Source organism: Eupeodes corollae, chromosome 1 (genome assembly GCF_945859685.1).
Source record: "Eupeodes corollae chromosome 1, idEupCoro1.1, whole genome shotgun sequence".
In the NCBI taxonomy this organism is placed as follows: Eukaryota; Metazoa; Arthropoda; class Insecta; order Diptera; family Syrphidae; genus Eupeodes; species Eupeodes corollae.
In genome coordinates, this window is record NC_079147.1 from 196,638,151 (window position 1) to 196,663,167 (window position 25,017).

General features: G+C 32.1%; 2 protein-coding genes across 6 annotated transcripts in view; both read left to right on the top strand.

The window, feature by feature from the left end:
- LOC129938349 (uncharacterized) overlaps positions 1-25,017 on the top strand; it is a 281,645-nt gene that overhangs the window by 247,623 nt on the left and 9,005 nt on the right. For all 5 annotated transcript variants that reach the window (XM_056045839.1, XM_056045843.1, XM_056045844.1 and 2 more), the window contains exons 5-7: positions 7,490-8,076; positions 8,141-8,305; positions 17,740-17,954. In XM_056045839.1, coding sequence (XP_055901814.1) covers positions 7,490-8,076; positions 8,141-8,305; positions 17,740-17,954 — 967 coding nt within the window. The remainder of the gene's footprint in view (positions 1-7,489; positions 8,077-8,140; positions 8,306-17,739; positions 17,955-25,017) is intronic.
- Positions 1,217-5,617, top strand: LOC129938350 (uncharacterized). The gene has a single exon (XM_056045845.1). The coding sequence runs from the start codon at positions 1,282-1,284 to the stop codon at positions 5,581-5,583; it is 4,302 nt and encodes a 1,433-aa protein (XP_055901820.1). The 5' UTR covers positions 1,217-1,281; the 3' UTR covers positions 5,584-5,617.

The following is a 25,017-nucleotide window of genomic DNA, read 5'->3' on the forward strand; positions in this document are numbered from 1 at the left end:
TTCAATCCGTTTTAATTGAAATATTTAAGGTAGCTGTCATTATAGGCTGTCAAAGCTAGAACTTTGACAAAGAGAAAGAAACCAATAAATATTTAACAGAACTAAACAACTACTTGTCAAAAGAGTCAATTTTATTTTTAAAAATGTCTCATAAATGTCAATTGCAAATAATCACATTAATCATCTGTCATTTTTTTAAGGTATTAAATAAAGTTTTTTCCAAGTTTTGAACTATTTTATGACTGAATTAAACTATTTATTTTATGACACCATAACAAAAGAGTCAATTATTTTATTTGACGTATATGACACTTAAATGTCAATTGTAGCTGTCAATTGTTTAAACGAATTAAACCAAGTTTTCAACTATTTTTATCGCTTGAGTTAAACAACTATTTATTTTATGACACCATAATTAAAGATTCATTTTTTTTAATTTGACGTATATAACACATACTCGTAAATGTCAATTGCAAGTAGTCGCATTTAGCATCTGTCAATTGTTTAAACAAATTAAATGAAGTTTTCTCCAAGTTTTGAACTATTTTTATGGCTGGATTTAAACAACTTTTTATTTTATGACACCATAACAAAAACGTAATATTTATAAGTACAAATTTGACGTCAAAATCAAGTTTTCTCCAAGGTTTAACATTCTCATATTCTTTTATATTTATTGCTCTAAAAATATTCGCTTTCGAAGAATTTATTTATTTCTTTTGATAAAATTTTACTTGATTTTAAAATTTTAAAAACTAAATCAACCTGTCAAAACGCCTCCATAGACATTCTGCCAGCAGTGATATTAATTGCTTTTTTTCAATTTTTAAACTTCAAAGGAATCCGATGAGAAGTTTCTTGAATATTACGGAAGATTTCTTCAAATCGTCTATTATTCTCCTTAACGAGTTATTTTTGCGTAAAACTAAAATAAATATTGTCCTGCTGATTATTTCTTAGAATTTTATTACACCTTTGAAAACTGATCATCATCATAAAGGATCAGTGTTAAGCACATGTCAGGTAAATATGACAATGGAAGTTAATTACTTTCGCGGATTAGCGCAAGGATCTTCCGTCGCATTCTAAAAGTGGGTAAACTACCTGTTGCGAAAGTATAAATATTTCTTCACTATATAAACTTAAGGATCGTGAAAAATAAAATCAGTTACAAAGTAATATTCACCAGTTGAGAACACCGACCAGTTTACAGATATTCAATATCGGAAAATATTAAAAATCAGTGAAATTTGTGTTATTTAAAAATCATTGTGTTTTAAAATGGCAGCATCTTCGATTGTAATTAATACTAATTCGTTTTGTGAAGAAGATCTCACGACATTCCTTGAATGTTCGGAAAGAATTCAGAAGTGTGAAGAACGTCAAAGAGGCGATTGGCTAAAAAAAGCCATTTTGACCAATCAAGAGATATTTGAAACCAGCTCTGTCAGTGCAGTTACCGATGATGATTTGATTAAGCGAAACGAAGGCGAACAATCATTTATTTCACGATCGGCTAGTATGGAAGATCTTCTTAAGTATTTTGAAGAAGACGTTCAGGTCGATAGTGACCAAGATGCAAAGAAGTTGGAGAGAAATATCGAAGTTGTGAAACCAGTAGTACTTTCACCAAATACTGGAGCTATTAAGAAAACCAAAATCCAGTCCAAGGCTCCTTCGAATGATCATGTTATATTATCCAACATCAAACCAAGTGAACTTAAGGAAATTCGTTGGCAATCAAGTGCTCCAAGTGGTAGCTATTCGAAGACCCACCATACAGGACAGCTCGATCCAATGAGGAAGTTCGTGAAGTTAAGTGATCTAGATTTGATCGATCAAAATTCGAGCAAAGGAAATCCTCCAAAGCGTTTTTCATCATCTAATAACGACGATCTTATAACCGAAATCATCATCAAGCCATCCGACAGTCCGAAGCAAAACGATCTTAAAGAGTATGGTTTCAAATCTGAAAATCTTAGATCAATACTTAATGGAAGATCATCTCGAGCAAATCATGAACACCTCAAGCCGAGTGATCTCAATCTTACTATGAAAGAATGGGAAGAAAGATATTTCAAGATCATTCGAAAAGATCTCAAGCCACAAGATCTTAATCTAACCCAAAAGGAATGGGATGAAAGATATTACCAAATAATTCGCAACGACCTTAAACCTGTTGAACCGATTCCATCTGTAAGAAGTGTCAAGTCACCACAACAAAAACCCATGAAGCTCGATGATAAACCAAGTAAATGGGAAAAGGCTCTTAGGCCTCCCAAAAAGAATGTTAAGTCAAAGGTGCAAAAGATAGCTGAGATGTTCAATGGAATGATCACTCAAGTGATGAAGAATGACCAACCGGTAAGTAACTATGAACGTTTTACAAATGAGTTATCTCCAGAACCGGTCGCAAAGCCACCTCAGCCAAAAATCCGTACCAAGTTGCAGCAAGTTCATCGCCATACGGCTACCCCAAAAAGCAGTCCAAAACCAACTCCGAGATCAAGCCCAAAACTCAGCAAACGTCCAATTACTCCAACTGGTTGCTTGATTCCTGAAGAGGTTTTTAATAAGCTGTCAGTAAAGGATAAAGCTTTGCTCTTTAATAAGTTCATGCGAGAAATGTCCAGACAGAATCCAGACTTCACCGTCGACCCTGAAGAATTTAAATCAGCTTTAGAGAAGAAAAAGAACTCAGAAATAACTGAGCCCATGGTTCTCACTGAGAAGCAAGAATCAGTGATGAATCTTGCCAGAGAGCTCGAAGCTAAGATCATGTTTCCTAAGCAAACTATTTCTCCAGCTGCTTTGGTTAAAACTCCATCAAAGAAGGGACCAGCACCTCAGCCTCCTGTGCATGAGAACATCGAAAGAGACGAGATAACAGGTGACGATGATTCTGTTCATGTTAGTAAACTCACTGTGGTTCTTAAGCCTTCGCCGAACAAACCAGTCACAGCATTTAATTGTCCAGTACTAAGAAGAAAAATAACAACCCCAACTGTAGTGGTCTGTCCATCGATGAAGCGCACCAATCATCAAATTTCCTCTTCAGTTCCAATTGAAATTTATGCACCACCAAGAAAGATCCGTCGAACCCGACCAGAACGGAGCAATTCGAAGAAGTTCACCCAAAATCCGAATCTTGAGCAACTTTTCTATGGCTGGATGAAGGATCGCCATGGTCTGAGCTTTGATATACAGACTCAAGATGAAAATACTTCACAAGAAGATAAAAGCCAGGAAGGAAATGCACCCGCAGTTGTGAATGATGTGGAGCCCGAAGACAATGATAAGACTATTGAAACAGACACAACGCTTAAAAATGATGAACTAGAAGTGGAAGTGGAGCCGACCAAAAAAGAAGAAGCCCCTATGCAGCCAACGAACAAAACCTCCAAGAATGATCCCTCTGAAAGTGACAGTAGCTTGATAACCATGCCCAGTTCTAAAGTCAACACTGATGAATCTCAAACAGACCAAGCTAAAGAATCACCTGATGCTGATTTTGACTTTGTCAAGCCTGTTCGCCCACCACGCAAGAAGAAGGTCAGGCGTGCAACCCTCACATGGAAGAAAGATGCTTCCATCGTTGAAAAACTTCCACTATCTACAACTGATTCCGATTCTGATTTCAAACAACTTGGTCCCCAACTACAACAAAAGCCCAAGAAGCCAACAACTTTGGTCACTAATGATGTATCTTCTAAGGGCAAAAAGCTTATTTTCAAAGACTCTCCCTCGCCAACAACTCAAAATAGCTTCGAAGTCGATGATGCCTTCTTGGACTTTATGAATTCTCCCACAAAGATTCGAAATGCTTATACTCTAACTGTGATGTCTTCACCATCACAAAAGGCAGACAGTGTCTTAAGTAACACAAGTGAGGCGCCAGCTAAGCCCCCTCGAAAGGGTAAAGCATCCATCACCCAGCTTCCATATAACATCGATGAGTCCAAATTTGAAAACGAAGACCAAGGCTTCGAAACTGGATCGACCGGTTATAGTCCTGCTCGAATCGTACATAAGACATCTGCAACATTCTCGGTGAGTCCTGCTCCAGAAAAGTCTCCACTTTTTATCAAACTAAATTCCGAGATGGAAAGGAGAATGTCTGGAGCTAATCAGACACCATCGGCGTACTCGACTCCTGTGAAAAACAACTCAAATATCAGTGAAAGCAAACTCAATCCAACAAAGAAACAATCTTGGCACACCGTCTTTAGTCCAATCCAAACAAGTGGCAGTCGTCGCAGGTCTTTGGCAGATTCTGAAAGCCGACGCAGTTCCATTGTGATGGATGTAATCCGTGAAGAACAACACCAACAATCGAAGAAACCTGAATCACCAACTGTTAATGACGACGTCTTCTTTTCAACACCATCAACTGATATTTGTCGTGACCGGAAGTCTTCATTTTGGATATCAATCGATGATCTCACTCTTTCTATGGACATCTTTGGAAACCCTAAAGATCGCTTGAGTCTCCTCTCCGATATCTTCGGCCAGAAAAGTGGAGAGTCCAAAAATGTACACTTTGGAATCGATGACTTAAAATATTCCCCTAAAGAGGGAGCTGTCTCCGAAGAGATCACCAAAAACTTACCAAAGGTCGAGGGTATTTCTTACTATTGGTTTGCCAGTGGAGACTTGGCAGTTCCATTCCAGGGCAACTTCATAGCTCCAGAGAGAGTTAAGGAAATCTTCAACTTTATTTGTAATTCAAGTTCCTCAAGCGAACAACATTCATTTGGAGTTGATGACATTGAATTCTCCAAAATACCCGAGCCAGCAAGCCCCTGTCCGAAATTTTCCATCGAAAGCAGTTACAGTATGCTGATCGGCTTAAATGGCAAAAGTAATGAGCAGCGTAACAAATTCACCTGGCCTGCAAGTTCCCGAAATTCGACTCCATTCAAAACAAGCGACTTTGACCCCTCGGAATTTGACTCCGACAGTTTCGAAGTCAGTGAAATTGGACGACTATCTTTCAGCCCCTATGGAAGCAACTACTTTGATATGGCATCGATGCAAAGTGGCGATAGAACTTCAATTGCTTCCTACGCTTCGATGGGAAGCCCTGAAATGTTCACATCTGAATACGAAAATGAACCTCTCGACAAGATGTTCGGCACTAAGAAAACCAATCCAACAGCATCATCACCCACAACCAGTGAAACCTTCGTTCTAGGAAAGAATACCGACAAATCCATCAAAATGCCAAAACTCCTGCCACCAACTGATTCAATGACAGTTGACAAAATGATTGAAACCATCCGCAAACAACAGCACAAACTTCAGAATCTCGAAACTGACATGAAGACCTACACAAATCCCGCTGGATTTACTAGCAGTGTGTTAGATAAATACCATGGCAGGCCTTATGTGAGGAAACTTCACAATATTGTCAGATCAATTCAAATCATCGCCAAGACTGGCTTCGAAAACTGTACCGCCCAGCAATTGGAAAGCTTCTTGTATTTCCTATCATTGTATGCCGAAACTTGTCTATCATCATGTAGCAATCAAATGAATGTCATTCTGGAACAACTGAGAAAAGACAAAAGTGTACAGGTTTAAGAGATTGCAGAGTAAAGGGTTGAAATTTAAAGCTAATTTTGTAAAAATTTTCTTTAACTTTGAATAAATAAATAAAATTTATTTTTCTTGTAAAAAAAAACAAACAAAAATCTTTGTCTTATTTTTGAACTTTTTTGTTGCTTATGCTTAAAAAAATGTTGTCTATTGGTTTTGAACTTCTTACTGGCAAGAAAAGCTCAGAACTAATGATCTGAAAATATCACTTGTCAAAATGTCGATGTTTCCCTTGTTTTGTTATAAATTAAATAAATTGACTTCCTTTTAGTTGAAATTGCATGAAAGAATGAAAAATTGCGATCTGTCAATTGTGAAATGGCATTTCACAACCAAAGGACGCGTTCCAAAAACCAGCGAATGAAAAAAATTGTTACTCAAATAATTAAAACCTTTGTTTTTAGTCGTTTTTAACAATGGCAATAAATAAATTTATATTTTTGACAAAAAACACTATTTTTTTAAGTTAAAATTGAATGAAGGAATGAAAAACTGTGAACTGTCATTTGTGAATTCCCATACCACAGGACGCGTTCCAAAAACCAGATAGTGAAAAATTCGTTATTGAAATTTAAAACTTCGTTTTTATTACTTTGTAACACTGAATAGATATTTGTTATCTTTTTTTACAAATAGCAATGTACCCTTGTCATTTTTTGGTAAGAAACGTCAAAGTTGTTACTTTGAAGCAAATACTAACATTGTGTTAAAGAATTCAGGCTGTGCAGTAGTGAATACTTCCAAGGCTTTATCTTTCATAACAGCTCACTCTTATTGTTCTAAACTCGCAGCTGTCAAAGTACGCTCATATGAAAGAAACGTCATAAATGTTGACTGTTAATAATTGAAGTATGGAAGTTGGTGACCCATTTGAAAGACACTTAAGGTATTGAAATGAAACGTCACGATGGGGTTTTTTAATAAATGTTTTTGATCCAATACAAATCTATATACCTTTAAAATAAGAATTCTAATGTTTACTTTTTACTACAAAACTTGTCATACAATTCTCTTTAAAACAACATACATATTAATGCGTACTTGTGTTTTATGATATCATTTATTGATAAGATAGGGAAAATGTTTTTACACAAAAATTAATAGAAATAATTCTAAAATTTATTCAGGAACTAAATTAGTACCTATTATCACTTTTTCATTAAAAGACTCTCCGAGTGTGTGCAAAAAAAATCGAAAAATGGAAAACGAAAATCCAAAACAAAGTTGGTATTCCAATGGTTTTCTCAACGGTCGAATTTATCAAAAAGAAATAAGCTATCGCCTTGATGGAGTTGTTCGATATCGCAATGAAATCAATTTATTTAAAGATTATCTCCTAATTATGGTAAAATTCTGCGAAAAAATTAACATCATCATTAATTTCGTTGCTTTTGAATCTATATTTATTATGAAATGAATGATGTGAATAGGCCTTTATATAAAAATGGCGTCATATGTCATTGAATCCACATATTCAACAACTTAAGTTTTAACCCAGATAGACCAGTTTATATACATATGCACTTAAGAATTTTAGATCTATTAGAATGCTCTCAAAGAGATTGACAAATAATTTGTATGAGAATTGATTTTAGAAATGAAATATCAACTGTCTAATAGTCATAAATTTCAATCAAAGACGGTGTTGATGGTTAGTGTCATGAAACGTCATTATTTTATCTCACTCTCACTTGACGCTTAAAAACAGATAGAGATCTGAATGTAAACACTGTAATAGAAACATAAACTAAACGCTTAATGTCATCAAAATCAATCAAAGTTTGTTTATTTTTATTTTAAACTCAAATAAGTTCTTCATTATAAACTTCAGACGTATTTTATCAATTTATTTCACTAACAAAATGTTTTTCTCTTATTTTTCCTATTACAGCCACCTGAAAATGAACTCCAAAAATCTCACGACAATACAACACGTCTTAGTGAACATCAACTCCGAGTACAAGCTTCCCTGCAACGTCTCAATATACCCGATTGGTTCCGTCAATATAATCTAAGTTCACCCAAATCTCCATCAGATGTCAATAAATCAATTGGCATAAATAGTAATTTCAGTCGAAAACGTGCTTCAGATTCTGGCAGATGGACAGGCTTAAATTCCAAGACAACGTCACTTAGTTCATTGGGCTCACAACGATCTGATCGTAGTCCATTGTTATTAAGTCCATCAGCGCACAGTCATCATGGCGGACAGACAACATTGAGTAGTGTTGTAAATTCAACATCGGCTGGTGGTAATTTTAGTGGGGGATCATTAAGATGGTCAACATCAATATTAAACTCGACACAAACTTCACCGAGTGTATCGACGCGGGGCTCGTTTTCACGCGGTGGACCGATAAATTCAAGTTTCATATCGGCGACTAGTAGTGCGGGGGCAACGAGGAGTTCATTTAGGCAACCGTATTTAGGTTGGAGAAGTCAAGAAAAGCTGTCACAGCCTAGAACTCCGCATGAAAGGTACATATCCAAATTAATATTGAACAATAATAATAAGACACTCTGCATTTCTCCATTTTCGTAGGCTGGCATCATCGTTACTAGCACAGAGGTCGCAAAAACCAGAACAACCTGTTACACCGGAAATCCAGACGTCCATTAAAGAAGTCACATCGGCCATCGTTCATTATGTTAACGATCAAACGAATCGAACAAATCAAAGAAGTCGATCGGCGAGTCCCAACTCAAGGTATGTTTGATTTTTGTTTTACATAATTTTGTCGAAATGGATTTTTGGTAGATTATTGTTTTTTTTTATTTTTTATTTTTATTTTTAAACTTAGAATGTGAGCACAAGAGTCCATAATTATATTATGAGATTTTATTAGATTTATAGGTAAGAAATTTAATTATTTTTAAATGCAATGCATTTTGTATGTTTCCTAATTAACATCTAACTATTGAGATTATTGCATGGGATTAAAACGATATTAACAGAATCATCTGCAACTTCATACTCTTTAAAGTATGCAATATTATTCAAATGCTTGGATATCGAGTTATACGACGAAAAGAGCCGTTATTTTTTTTCGTCTTTTAAATATTGACTATTAGAAGCAAACACAAATTTAATGCCTAAGCAAAGGACTGACAAACCATTAGCCAATTTTACTTCCTTATTCTGACATTCCATATTTTAATATACAAACAAATCTTATTGTATCGTGTTTGACAGTTTTCACATTGAATTTTGGTGACATTTCATCATATGTTAAATAAATGTTAATTAACAAATGTTTTTGTCGATTCCAAACCTGTTTTCAACCGTAAATGCTGAAACGTCAATAATAAACCAACACTCCAATTTACCAGTTAAAATATGCAAAAAATGTGACATTTCATTCAATCTGTGTGCCAAAAATAAAATTTGCTCATTTTAGATTCTATTTAAAAAATTAATACGGAAACAATACTTCAAATTTTCTTCGTTATTCTGACTTTCCATAGTTTAATAAAAAAAAAAACTTATTGTAGGTATCGTGTTTGACTTTTTTTACAATGACATTTTGTAGTATGACTCTTTTTGAGGTTTCGTAATTTGATATTGCTCCCACTCATTGTTATGGTCAGACGTCCTAAGAAACTTGAAAGTACGACAAGTTTCTAGTACAGCTGCCAAAAAAATCTTTCCAATGAAAGTAACTTTATGGGAAAGTTGACTGAAAAGTTAGTCAGTAAAAAATCTCCCTAACTATCAAGTCTAGTCTACTTATGTCAAAATGACAGCTGATCAATATTTTTGTTATTCAAATGAAAGCTAAACCGTATACTCTGTGATTTATTTATTTTCAACACAATTCCATTTAATATTTTTTGCAAAACGAATAAGTAATATTCTTTTGAATACAAAATACAATCCGAGATGGGCTTGTAGCTTTCCTAAACTAGTTCCAAGTCTGAAGTTAGTGACATTTAACCAACTTACTAGTTGCTTCAAAGAATGCAGTTGACTGCAAACAAAGTGCTTTATGTTGTCTAAATCTGTTCATTTAGTGTTAAAATTAAAAATGTAAATATCTTGTCAATTCCAATTCTATTTTAAACTCTCCAATCCACCAATGAAATCATCCAAGAAATGTGACGTTTCAGTCATCATCTGTGTTTTTAGTTCTAATTTATCCCACTTGAACGTTTAGAGCTAAATTGGAATCGATTTATTCGATCAAAATATGAAATTAATTGTCTCACCTCAAAATTTAACATCAAAGTCAGCAACGTCATCACTCACACTTTCAATTTTACATATTATTTTCATTTGCTTTGAAGTCTGATTCCATATAGTCTAAACATAGCCTAAAGCTAATCTGTTTTATTTAACCAAATGAAGGGCTACCTTGATCTCATTTTTGTGGACAAATGACAACCACCTAGGTCTGTTTGTATAATTTCCACCTTTGAATTAGAATGTCTCTTGGGAACTTAAACGTGCTCCATACGTAAAATACTCGTAATTGCACATGACCTAAAATTCATTGATACTCCCCATTTCTCCAATCAAATTATCATAACCTCACACTGACATATTTCCAATTTACAAAATTAACCAGAAATTTGTTTCAGCATTCATTTCAAGTGAAAACTTCGATCCGTAAAAAGCAAATGACCCAAATAATGTGTAAAATGTAGATTATTGCCAAACGAAATTCCAAACCAAAATGATAATATTATTTCCACAAAGTATGATACTGTCCTTGGTGCATACCTATAGAGATAACAATATTTAATTTGGAAAGATGCCAATATTTTGGCAATAATCACATTTAACTAAACTCAACAAAAGCGAAAAACAAATAATGGTTTTAAACTTTTAGGTCACGATTACATCGTTATTTGTCGTTTGTTCTTTCTGTTTTTTGTGATTTACATATTTCCAACAGCGAATACCTTATCCGGAAGTTGTTTAATTCTGAGAAACATATTTTTCAAAACGATTTATGACTAAGCGAATTATTGCAAAGTAGAACAGTTTGCAAATTTCAAAAGCTTCCTTGCCTAATCTGAATACTTTTCTATAGTGGCCTCATTAAATCATGCCATCTGAATTTGTTAAGAACAACCAGATTTTGTAATAACTAAGGACCTAGGAGTAGGAAATATTCTCTATGCCATGAGTTCAAAGGTTGTTCCTTTATTTGTTTGCCCTCTATAGGTACAAAACTACACATATATTCTACCCACTACCTGCCGCCTTGCTATCAGGTAAACGTTAGGTCCTGGTACTTTAGAAAACCTCGTAGGAAACTTTTATTCCAAACTTATGTTCAATTGTAAGTAAGTTTTAACTTCTGGTTGGTTACCCCCACACATTTTGCAAAATATTTTTAATGTTCTTCTTCACTCGAATTCTATTCTCAACTCTCGTAGTTCTTACCACGTTGAACTTTTGCTCCTGTTGAAACTTTTTAATAGCGAAAAAATAATCCCCATCTCGTTTTTATAAACCCAATATTTGTTCTAATTAACCTACTAACCTCCTTCTGCTGATTCGGATACTATGAGTGTTTGAGAAAATTTCCCTCTCTTATGATTTTTTGATTCACACAAAAATCGTGTACCGACTTTAAAATTCTGTTTTTAAACTTCCCTCCATTAAAATACCAACTTTCTGCTTCTGTCTCAACCTATTTGCAGTGTCATAGTCAGTGATCCTGAAAATGTCCTATAAAGCCCCCCTATTTACATTTAAATATCTCCTGTTTCGTTCTCGCTCGTGTCTCATCTTATCAATTCAACCACATGAAACAGGATGCAACCGCATTATCCATGCATGTAACATACATACCGTACCTAACCTACCTTATATCCTTCCGTCCTATCGTGCATTCGTATCCCTCCTAGAATATCCTTATCGACTTGGTTCTTCTTGCACAAAATCAATACTACTTGGAAAATATTTTTGTTTTTATTTCACTTTTATAACATATTTATACATATACTCGTACTTTTGGTGCATCCATCCATGGAATGCAGTGAAAAATGTACAAAAATAAAAACTTCTTCCTTCCTTCCTATGCTTGCATCCTCTTTTGGTTAAATGCAACTTCAACAAGGATGTGCTCTCTAACAAGATGGCAGAAACAAGTGCAGTGAATCTCCTTGTTTGTGTATTAAAGCACGATTTACGTAATTGCAACGTAGCTCGTCGTCGCGTCGGTGTCGTTGTCGTCGTCATCACTGTGGCCGTCGACATCGTGTCGTTTTCCACGCTTAAAGGTATTATTTTGCCAGGGCTGTCGAAGTTAGTATTCGATATCCAAACAAAGGTTAGGCAGCTTTTTTTTTCAAATTATTAGGAAGCGAGGTGTGAAATGGTGAAACGTCAAAACGAGATACCTAAAAAGAGTCAAATGTGAAAATTACAATTACAATATAATCTAAATCAAGACATTTTCAAAAGAATTTTTAAAATTTTTCGAATTAATCTTTAAGAGCGGTTTGCTTAGAGTTTGTTTTGTTTTAACGACAGAATTTATAGGAAAGCTCTAAGTAGCAATCAGAACCATAGTTCACTCCTTAACTAAACCAACATTCCAAAATCAACATAAACTGTAGGATTTGATTTAACTACGATGTCTGCAAATTTTAAGGCCTCATAAAAGGCACTGTTTTGCTTCCAATCCCCATGTGATAACATTGTCGTGAAGGTTGACATTTCTTATTAGTTGGTCTATTTGTGGCTGTCACTTTATTTATGCTGAGATAAGTTTTAAATTTCAAAATTAACAGGCTTACGCCTAAAGAATGTTTGAAAATCTTGCAAAATTATTGTCAAAATAATGGTTCGGCTTTTTTGGCGTGACCTCCAAGATTGTACTATTTAACACCGCTGGACTTTTTTTTGGGTAAGTATAAAATCGCTTGGGTACGCAAATAAGCTCGAGACAATTAATGCGGTTACAAATGAGCTCAAAGAGGTCGAAAATTGGGTCGATTTTTCGAGGCATTCTTAATTATTTTTAAAACATAATGGCAAACCCTCGTTTTTAGAATTAACATACATTTTTAGCCATAACATTCAATTTTATTTCTTTTTGAAAACCAAACGGCTTAAAATACAACCTTTATTTGTAATGGCGATGAATTAATGGGAATCAAAAAAATAATAGAATTAGCTCCTCAAGAAAATAATTACTTTTAAAACATTTGTTCGGTTAGCTTAAAAAAAAAACAAAACCTGATTGCTTTCGAGGTTTGGTATCTTCATATAGTGTATTGATGTCCCAAAGCCTCTATTTTACATCAGGTATTATTTACTTGCTTAAGGTGCTTTTTCATCCAGCTCTGTCCATAACTAGCGGTCTCTAGTTTCACACGCCAAGTTGGTTTAGTATCTCTCTGACCTCCGCGCGCCACCTGGTGTCACAAACAAAATGTGATACGTCAATTTCCAACAAATATGACATTTCAGACTGCTTTGCCGTTTCTTGGCACTTACAAAGATTACGATGAATAGAAACAAGAATAATGACAATATTATCACAAGACAATATTTTTGGTACTTTTATTTAGATATTTCATAGGAACCACTTAAAAATTTCACCATTGCAACAATGAAGTTTTACACTTATAAGCAGACATTTTTTAATCGAATGGAGTTAGATAGATCATCTCAAACAGACATAATACTCTATGATAGTCAATTTGGTTAAAAAAGTATTTGACAGTCACTTATCACTTATTTCAGAGATTTCAGCCTACTCAAGTTCTTTTTTCAATCAGAGCTTTATCTTTGAGTACTGATCATAATAAAGCTTTATTCAGAGTTAGGTGCAAGACACCATTCCATTTTCTTTGTATTCTCATCTGTCAGTTTTATTTTCAATGATCAATCAAATACCTGTCAAAAAAATCCAATGATTAGTTTTCATAATTGAAAAATTTGTTTCGAGATTTAAAAAAGTAAACTTTGATATTTTTGGTATTTTTGGTATACAAATGAAATAAGTTTTAGAACTTTTCTTTAAGTTAATTTTTCTATGATAAAATCGTCCTCAATGAAGACGTGATATTTAATTTCACAATTTCGGAAAAATCATTCCACTGAAAGCATTCTATTTCTTAATGTCACTTTCAATTTCAACTAGCAAATCTAACTTCAAATGTAAGATTCCAATCAAAAAAAGTTTGTCCAATGACAGAAATTTTCAATGATAGCCTTAATCAACCTGTCAAAAAAATTTGAATGATAGTTAAATTCAAATCAGAAAATTTGATGTTAGAAACTGTCAATGATAGCTATAATCAAACAAATTTTAATGATTGATTTCAATAATGAAAACCAATGCTAGCTATAAATGGCCTCTTAAACAAAAATGTCTATTCTGAAAATGCATACTAATTTCTTACATGTAATACAATTTTTAAATTTCTTTTATATTATTTGAAGGCATTATCCTTTGTTGATGGCAACATCTTCGCATCCTTGATGAAAAATCTTTCTTTAACTTCGAATTAAATAATTCTTACACTCATTTTGTGCTTTAAAATTCATATCGAATTAAATACGACAGCCCTGTTCTCTGCCTACGGTCGTCGTTGGATGCTTCGGTTGCATTCTTGGATGTCCTGATTTAAATAAAAGTATGGATGGTTCTTTTTGAAGCTTTTTTGTTGTTTTTATATTTGGCTTCAGTTTGGTTTGATGTGGTTTGTGGGTGGTGGGCGTGGGGGTTGTGAACTGTACAGGACATAGTTAGGCAAGGTTTAAATTTAGTTGATGCAATTTATTTTTGAACTCATCTTATATATAGCTACAGCTACTTAAGTTCAGTGTTCAGATAGTTTTAAACCTTTGTCGAGTGTAGTCCTTTGTAAGGATATCACATTACTGTTGTTGTTGTCATCTTTTGTTTGTTGTGAAAAAAAAGTAATATAATATCCTTCAAAAAAAAGGAAGGGAAAAAGCTTTCCTCTGGAAACCACACAAGCTCGCACAAAAACATCAGTATTTTGTAATATCCATAGCAAAAGTTTAAACCCATTTTTTGGCTGTAAAAGAAAAAGTTTGTTAAAGGATTCGCTTTTGGGAAGAGAGGGTTTTCATGCTTGTTTGCAAATATAATAATCGCATCGGTTTTCTTATTCGTTATTGGTGAGAAGAAAACTTGTATTGTGTTCAAGAGAATCCGGAAGTAAGTTTTCTTTGCAATTAGTTTGTTGCGTCGATATAGCATTTCCGTGTTTATTTTTTACTTCTCAAGTTTAAGCTTCACAAGGGTCCTGTGTACCTTACAATGTAATATTAGACTGTGAAGAAGAGCAAACAAAAATAAGATTTCCTTGCGTTAATGTTTGTAGTGTAAAAAATCACAAAAATGAGTAAAAAGTAAATTTATATTTTCTATTTGTCTTTTTAGTGACTCTATGGTTTGTAAAATTTGTGCTTTGTACTAAATAAATACAAGGACTTTTTAAAAGGGTTTCTTATTGAGTATAATTAAGCAAAAGGACATATGAATTTCGAAAGTGTTATTGTGGTTCTTGTTTTGGTTGTTTTTTTTCCTTTTTTTGGTATTTTTCGAAAGTCATTGTTTTGTGTTGAAATCAATTTAAGCTTTAAAAGGAAATTTGTGGTACTAACATAATTTTAATATTTACGGATCAGGGTCATATAAAATGTGTGTCAATGGAAAATAGGTGAAATTTTGGTTTTTCTAGCTGATGACATACATTTAAAAGTGCAAACTTATATGACCAAAGATTGTAATCATCTTATTCAATTTATATTCTCTTTGTTTGGTCGAATGTTCTTTTGATAGAATTTTAATTTTAAAATTTTAAGACGATGGAGATGTATTTTTCATTTTTAATAAATGAAGGATTTGCCAAATTTATTGAAGAAAGTGTGAAAATTAGAGATATGTACTTAAATCGTCTAAGCACTTTTGCCAAACAATATAATTTATGATTATTCAATGTTTAAGAATGTATCTTTGTAACTTGTGACCTTTTAAACAAGGTTTATATCTTTTCCACATAAAAGCCTTACCTCTTAAGTTCTAGATTCTTATAGGATGATAGTCTCACTCATACCATCTCTGTTAGAAAAGAGTGTAGGACTAAGCATGGACCTTTGTGGGATACCAATTTTATTTATTATTAGCTCAAGAGGTTTCCGTATAAGTGTTACTTATAGGTCAAGAGACATGATGAGATCTTTGCAAATCTAGACTTGGTCTCGTCAAAATCGAAAAATGTCATTTTCTTCTAGGTATCACTTTTGTACAATTAAATTTCGGCTGTGTGGCTTTATTCCATGGAAATTTATTTCTTTTACGAGGAAAGCTCTTACATAAGCCAAATTTTAGTCCCATCAGCTTCGTTATTCTTTGTGTGCTTTTTACGGTATTCACTCTGACTTTATTTAAGCGTCTCCGCATTTTAGCTTGCTCTTACTCATATTTTTCGGTAGTGGGAAGTTGTAGACGTTTGACAATTTTGTGTTGTATTTTGATATACATATACATACTTATGCCATTGTGCTTTAAATGTTATCCCCATAAAAGTCATCTTTCAATTAAATTCAGTAGTGTTTGAAATTCAGAAATGGAATATAAAGGGTGGTTAAATTTTAGGGGCCGACGTTGATTTTGAATAAAACACAAATTATTTAGGAAATTATTGGCATTTTTTGTATTATAGTAACATTGCATTGGTGTGATTCAATTATGTATAGAACAAGATACAGGCGAAATGTCCGCCCGACGTCAATGGTACACCTCCATCCGATGGTCCAAATTTTCGATGACGCTGAGGCATAATTGAGTTTCTATGCCATTAATGTCCCGAAATATCTCATTCTCTAGCTCATGAATTGTTGTTGGCTTATCCACGTATACCTTTTCCTTCAAGTAACCCCAGAGAAAGAAGCCCACCGGAGCCAATTGACATCGCTACCACGTGAGATAACACAGCCGTTGCATTTGTCGCACAAAAGAGCAAAGGCACCGTCCTCTTGAAACCACATATCGTCCACATCCATATCTTTCAATTCAGGCCATCATCGTTATCATCTCACTATAATAGGGAACACCATCCACAGTTACTAACTGAACGACCTCATTTTGGAAAAAATACGGCCTGATGATGCCGCCAGCCCATGAGATGAACGGCTCTTTAGCCACACTGTCGCAGCAATATTTTCTGCATGCACTAAAGTTTTCACATCTCCTACAGACCTGGATTACTCAAATTTGTGCACAATTTTCGGAAATTGAAATTGACCAAAAAGATCTCGAATTGCACAATATGCATTTTGATTTGAACGCCTATTTTCATAATAAGCCTGAATAACTTTAACGCGCTGTTCGATGGTCTATATTTCCATGGTTCAAATTGAGCTAGTCTGAAATTGAAGAATGTCACATGAAATGCAGATAAAACCTTAACTTTAGAAGAAGAATAATATAAGACCCAAAAAGGCATCCATTCTAGTACCACATTTCGGTGTTTAATTTATAAGCAAGTTGTAAGTTTATGTATAGAAATTAAATTTAAATTAAATAGGAAATAACCTACAGTCTTGTTTAATAAGGAAAATAATTTAGGACTAAGTATAGAACCTTGTGGAATACCAATAAATTGATATAGTTTTGATGCATCACTAAATTCGATTTGCTTTACACAACTTAAATTAAGTTCAGTCAAGAATATTTTTTAACAACATAAAGTCAATAAAAGGGCACTTAAGTTAGTAGCTAAAAAGTCAAGAAAATATTCGTTTCTACCCCATGAAAGGATAAGTAAGCAACAATAATTGTATTGCCTTACGTTTTTGCTGAGTTAAACAAAAATCCCTTATCAATCGTTTCCATTCTCAATTTTTTGTTTTATTTTAATCCATGGAAGACTTTAATGTGGTTAATAGAATATAAGTAAGAAATCTGACACATTCGTCAAAAAAATTACCCCAAAAACTAAATCTGTTCTTATTTCCAAAAATGTCTTAACACTTCCTTCCCCAAATTTTAATATTTATATACTTTTAAATAATCAATGAAAACGAAAAAATCCATTACTAAATTTTTAATAAAATCTAATATTTTTTTATTTAAATTAATGAAATTTCTACTTTAAAATCTTTTTAAACTAACACAATTTTTCGTATTTTTTCCTTTAATTTAGAAAATGCTGGCTTGAATCCTCCTTTGTTGGTATCCGACCTGTCGAATCCCCACAAACTCCAATTATTGAAAATTCAACATTTAGCAACGCATCAACTGCTGTATTAAATAATAGTTTTCACAATAATACAACATCAGCAACATCATCAATTCACTCTAGTATTGGTATAAATAATGTTACAACTGATGGTGGTTTAAGAATTAATGGAGTTGGTGGTGAGTCAGCGATACTTATATAAAATATATTATAAATTATAAAATATAAAAGAAAACAAAAATATTATTTTAGTAAAAAATTAAAATTAAAAAATAAACTAGAAAGTAGATTTATTTTAATTAAATTTTTGTTTATACACATAATCAATGAAGATTTAAAAAAAAAAACATACTTTATTATGTTAATTTAATTATAATTAATCTCACATACTCCCTTAAAATGTCGCTGTCACTTAAATAATTTTTTTTCTAATTTAATATCCTTTCATATTGTCCTTTAAAACAATTGTTTCTTTTAATTTTAGTATAAAATAGTTTTATCACCATAATTCTTTTAATTTATATAAACAAAAATATTATTTCAATATTTTATTACTTTTTGTTTGTTTTGTAAATTAGATTTTAAGTTTTTATTTTAATATCTTCATTAAAATCTTGACAAAAATGGAAAATATATTGTTTATAATTTCATAAAAATATATAATATAAATATACTTTTACCTAAAACCCTATATACATCGTAATCGAGCTTTATGTGCTTTAATTTGTAGATTTGCTTTAAAATTGTATTTTTAACAAACATAAACAACAACAATAAAAATATTGTAAAAATTGTTTTTTTCTTATAAATAATATTTTATAGATTTATTAATTATAATGTTTGTATGTGTTTTTCTTTAGAAATTTAATTAATTCTTTTACACACATTTTTTAATTTTCAGTGAATGTGGAATGCAATTTTGCACTTGTTGTGCTTTTTTTAATTATTTTGCGATTATTATTCTTTATATGAAATATTGTTTTTATTTTTGTTGTCTATATGAATAAAATCTAGGGTCTTTGTCATCATAACTAAGGGGAAATTAAAAACATTATAAAATTTTCACAACCATTTTTCGTAGGTAGTTACATAAAGTTCAAAAAACGAAAATCGTAAAAAATCATTACGAAAAATAATTTTAAAAAGATTTCAATTTTTATTCCACAAAGTTACGGATTCTTGTAAATTTTTATTTATTTAATTTGTTTTTTTTTTTCAATATTTTTGGTTTAATTATTTTTAATTTTTATTTTGAGAAATAAAAGTTTTTCGAAGAACCCGTGGACTTCTATTGAAGACTGATTTTCGTTTAATCATCATTTAAAATCATCAAAATTTGGCCTTAAAATTTCCTATACAATTTACCATCCATTTACACTAAATTTTAATTTAAAATTAAAACTTTAACAAAAAAAGATGAATTTTCTAATTTGCGAGCGCGATGGTAAATTAGAGGAATTCGTCAGGAAAAGAAACATTAAAAATCACATGAGCTCATGAAATTGTTTTTAGAGTTTGATGACAAAGTTTTGAATATAGAGAAAGGTTTATTTGTAAAACATTAAAGCTGCCTTAAAAAAAAACAAGAATATTTCGAGCACACCAAAAATTATAAGAACATTTTTTTAAAAGATAATCGTCGAGTAAATAAATTGCGTTTTATACATGAAACATTCTTCAAATTCATCTTAACGGAAATTGCTAAAAATTTTTACCAAACAACACATACGAGCATAAAATGAGAGGATACCTAACCTTAAACTATAACCTACAAAAATCTATACATAAAAGTTAATTATTATCCTTATCATTATTATTATTATTTAAATTTTTATTATATAAAATTTTATAAAAGTTTATTATTTATTAGTGTTTAATTTAAAAAAAAAAAATATATTATATATAAAGAAAACAAATGAACGAATGTTATAAATAGCGACATAATTTCTTTTTTGATAATTTTATTTGAAAAATAAATAAATGTAAATGTTTTAATTATTGTATAAAAAACTGTTTTTTTAAATTTTTTTTTCAGTGCGAATTTTTGTGTTGTATTTTTTTTTTGGTTACAATAATGATTTTCTTAGGGCTAAGATAAAGTAGGTTTTTTAATTTTAGATTGTTTCATTAAAAATAAGAGGGGGTCTATTTTTAAATTTTTAATACTTTTCCGACATATGAAATAATTGTCAAAAAAAAAACGAAAGTACTAAAATTATATACTCGGGCGTAAGCGCATTTTTTAGTTTTAGTGTGTTTTCATGAAACAAATGGCGGGACAACGATCCATGGGTCAGCTAGTTAATAATCAAAAAGTTGCTTTTAATATTCATTTAGAATAGTTATGATTTATGATACTTCTTTCTAATCATATACTTATATCCTAACTATCCGCCGTATGTTTAATCATTTGTTTAATTAAATGGCATCTCTAGTTAAAAAAGAGTTTTGTACAGAGTCTGAACATGCTTTTGACATTCTTGTTCTGAGCGCTCAACATTTGTTTTTGATTTCTTTTAATTTCACCTGTCAAATACTTGTATACAGGTTTCAACTCGGTTTTCTTAGTTATTTTATTCTGAGCTCATAGAGCACAGTCTTAACAGGCTCAGAACATATTAAGAACAAACAAAGAAACAAATCCGAAGCTCTGAAAGTTCAGAGATAAAAAAGAAACACACATTTTTCTTTGACAGTTCAGACTATGCTTTGAACTAAAAAAGAAAAAAATGTTCTTAAATATGTAGAAATGTAGCATTAACAATATTGAATCATCAAAGTTTCAAAATTACACCTTGTTAAATCAGTCAAAAGAACTTTGAGAAGAATTCATAACTTTCTGTCAAAGAAGTACATAATATGGTTGCCAGGTTTAGTTTTCTATTTTTTTTGTTCTGTCAAACTTTTGATTTTAAATTTGTTGCATACATTTTTAGCATGACTTTGTAGTGTCAAAATACTTCATAAACAAAACAAACTATATTTTCCAAGGCTTTCCATATCAAATTATTTAAAAAACAAAAAAAACGCTTTGGCTTTTTTCTCTTAATACAAAAATATACAACTCACTCACTGAATTAAAAAAAAAAAATATTGTAATTGCGTCTTCAGCACATGAGAAGAAAAAAGTACACTACAAATAAGACACAAGCCTTTAGAAGCTAATGATTAATTTGAAAATTTGTATAAATTATTATTTTTTACAAAATCGAATAAAAAGTCAAAAATTGTGCGAGTATTATTCTAAAATCAGGTAAGGTAATTTTATTTTCATTTTTAAACATATAAACACATGCATAATATTTAGTTCAAAGGTAAAATTTAAAAAGAAAAAAGACAAAATCCAAGGCTTAGTTTTTACACAAAAGACACAAGTTTTAAGAAAGCTTCATGCAAAAAAGTCTCATTTTACAAAAAGAAATTTAATTTGTCTTCGCTTAGAATTTTGCAAAGGAAAAACAATTTACTTAGCTTTTAAATGATTTTGTTTTTTAGTTTTGTTGGGTTAATTTTGTGTGTGTTTTTAATATTATGTTTTTGTTGTTAAATGTACAAACGTTCTTAGTTTATAATAATTGTGTGTATACATTTGTTGTATAAAGTTACGAACATTTTGTTGTAGATACATTTTATTATTAATTTAAGAGTTTGTTAATACTGGTCATAGTTTTTAGTGTCGAAAACACAAAAATACATTTTTAAGTTAGCCTTAAGGTCCAAAACAAGAGATAGAATACATAACCTTATTATCTTATTTTTTACACGGATTGTGAAAACATGCCCCCATGGAACAGTTTCTAATATTTACCACTCTCAACAAAAGCTGATTTAAGAGCTAAACAACTGCCAGCATTGCTAAAGCCCAGCTTAACAATAAAAAATTAAATTAAATTCGAGCTACACTGCAGATTTGGTGTTGTTTGATAATTTTTTTACAAAAAAAGGAACATGCTTTCGGCTTGGTACAAAAATTTGGAAAACTATATACAAATATTTACAGGCTGTTTCATTTTAAGACGATTGATATTCAACCAGAAATAAAATGCATATAATTTAATGTTATGCCTAAAAACTTATCGTTATAAAAAGATAATGATTTCGAGCAAGTAGACGTGCCCAATTTTTGACCACACAAATTGTACCGAACTATTATTCTGGTAATAAATGTGCACGATTTTAAAAAGTTGTAAGGAATATCCATTATGAGGTCAAAAAGTACAATTTAGAAAAGATTGAAAACCATATGTTAAAAGAAGAACACCCCACCCCTAAGCTAATAATTTTTGGAATCCATAAAAAAAAAACACTTTTGCAAATAACATTTTCAAATTAAGCAATCCCTGATTGTTTTAATTGCATGTTTCATTTCTTAGAGAATTTGATGTCATTCATAAGGACTCAATAGTACCCTTGGTGTTATGGTTCCCTGCCTGTGCAACCTACAGTTTTATTCACGATGATAGAGTGTTGATTTAATTCTATATTAAGCATTAACATGTCTTGAAATAAATGCAACGACGGAAAAAATAATTTTCAAACTGTGTTGGTTCTTTCTGTTACAAACCGTTTAAACGTAAATGATTCAAAATTTCTTTTAGACTTATGCAACAGAGTTGAAATCTGACAGCTTGTTATCTTTCGAAAATATTGTTAAAAAATATATGTACATACATACTTAAACTGAATATTGATTACAGGGAAAAAAATTCTTGATGAATTTCGATAGTACCCGTGGCATGATGGTAGTGCGATGGACTGTAATGCGAGAGGTCTTGGGTTCTAAAAAAAAAGTTTTTTTCACTGATACTCTCTTGTGGGGAACTGACAAATTCACCAAGAGTAATTCTTGTCATGTGTTTTCTCAAATTTGACGTTCGGATTCGCCTTAAAATTCTGGGTCCCTTCCATCTCTGAAAACAGTACTCGCACACAGGAATGGTTGAGAGTTGTCAGGTCCTATTTCTCAAACGGATTGTTGCGCCACCCAATATATTTATTTATGAATTTCGATATCCTTAAAAAGCCTAACGTTTTCTTTTAAATGTTGAAAAGTAATATCGCAAATCTCACGTGGTACACCTATCGGAAAAAATCCAATTTTATTGCCAGGACGTAAACGTTGTCGACTAGCGTAATTTATGAAGAAGAATTATGTCTAGAACCGAGGTACAAAACCCAACTTCCCAATACGTTAAATTCGACAAATGCCAGCACTGCAGAGCCCAAGGGCCAACAAAAAACATTCGAACGATCGCCGTTTAACATTTAATTTTCTCCTACGCACCAGGCGATCATACTGCATAGCAAGTGCCTTTTGATGTTTCGATTCCTTCTGTAGGTTTTTTTGTTTCTGTTCTTTTCTTCCTTTTATTTGAAACTACCACTATGACACTTTTAAACTGAGAAAGAAATGTGAAGGGAAAAACAACGCAAACAAAATTAACCGGTATTTTGGGGCGGAGCTTTAGTCATCTTTTTCTTTATGTGTCTGTGATAAGCCAAATACGCAAAAGAAACTTTCTGAACAAAAAACAGGTGGTGGGAGATTAGAAATCGGCAATGAAAATATAAAGAAGAGATAGAACAAAAAATATGCAAAGGTACTGTGTGCATGGTCCCCTGTTACTTCAAAATAATTTAAGGGAACATTTTATGGCCTGATCACGAACAAATGAAACGTGGGGGCTTATCTTTTTCATGACTAGAGAATTACATATTTTATTTTTATTTTATCTTATTTGTAGAGCATGGTCTTATGCAAGAGAGTTGAAATCTAACAACATTTTATCTTTTCAAACCATTATGAAATGCTCTACATATGAAGGCAAGGATCATATATTTTGAGAAACATTACTAATTTAATTGATACATAGGTTTATATATATGTTTTCTTTTTTTAAAGTCGTATCTCAAAACCCTGACGTGGTGCAGTAATTTGAATTAAGGCCTTTAAAACCTATCGATAAAATGCAATTTGATTTGCAAGATCAAAACATTGTCGACCAGAGTAATTTATATTGAATATTAATTAAATCCCCTGTGCCTAGTACCGCAACTTTCTCAGTAGGTTAAATTTAGTTAAATTTAAAGCCCTGCAAAGCCCAGCTCAAGAAAAAAAAATTCGTACGATCGCCATTCAAGATTTAATTTTCTCCTATGCCCCAGGCGTTCATAATTCTAAGCAAGTGTCTTCTGTTGTTCCGATTCTTAAAAAATATGTTTTTTTGTTATTCTTTTCTTCCTTCATTCGGCTCTACCACTAAGATACTGGGTTGGAAAGAATGGTCACTTTTACACTGAGAAAGAAATGTGAATGAGAAAACACCAACAATTCTCCGTTGTTTAAGGGCGGAGCTTTGGTCGTCCTCTTCTTTATGTTTTGGTGACCAGAAAAATACGCAAAAAAAACTTTCATAAAAACATTAGGTGGGCACTTTTTTATGTGCGTGGGAGATAGAAAGTGATAGAACTAGGTAGCAATGAAGATGTGGAGATATAAAACGAAAACTATAAGTTACCTACTTCCTGAGCATGGTCCCCTGTAACTTCGAAAGAATTTATTATTATTTTGTTTCTTTGCCTGGTACTGACTGAAGAACTTTATGAACATTGTATGGCCTTAGGTTTGTAGCGATCACGAACAAATGAAACTAGGATGTTTTATATCTTTTCATGACTTTAGATTTAGAGCATATAAAGGGTGTTTTTTAGTCTTGTGGGTTTCACTAAGGAATAAGCAGACTGCCACCTAATTTATTTATTAAATACTTAAGACAACCAAAAACTGGGTTTTTAAGGTTTATTTAATACTCAAAATATGTCTTACCAAATAATCGTATGATTATTTTGAAAAATCCAATTTCGAAATTCTAATGATGGAGTGATTTAGGGCTCTATTTTGCTAATTTAGTGCTCTAATCCCGAGTTGGATAAGACCACTTAACTAGCAAAAAATGAGCCCTATTTAGGGGGTAAGGGGTGGAGATACTAATTTGGAGTTTCGCTAACTTAGGAGCCCAAAAAGAACCCTCAATTCCCTCATCGTCAGTTTTTTGAAATTGACGTCAAGCTGGGAACACCACAAGTTTGAGCGGGAGCCCTAAATCACCCCATCATTAGAATTTCGAAATTCGTTTGTGGCGTTTTCAGTTTTACGGACCTTATTTTAAAAAGTAGAAATCTCTGTCTACTAGAACGCTTTTGTGGTTTTGAAAAATATTTTGAAGTTAAGCATCATTTCGA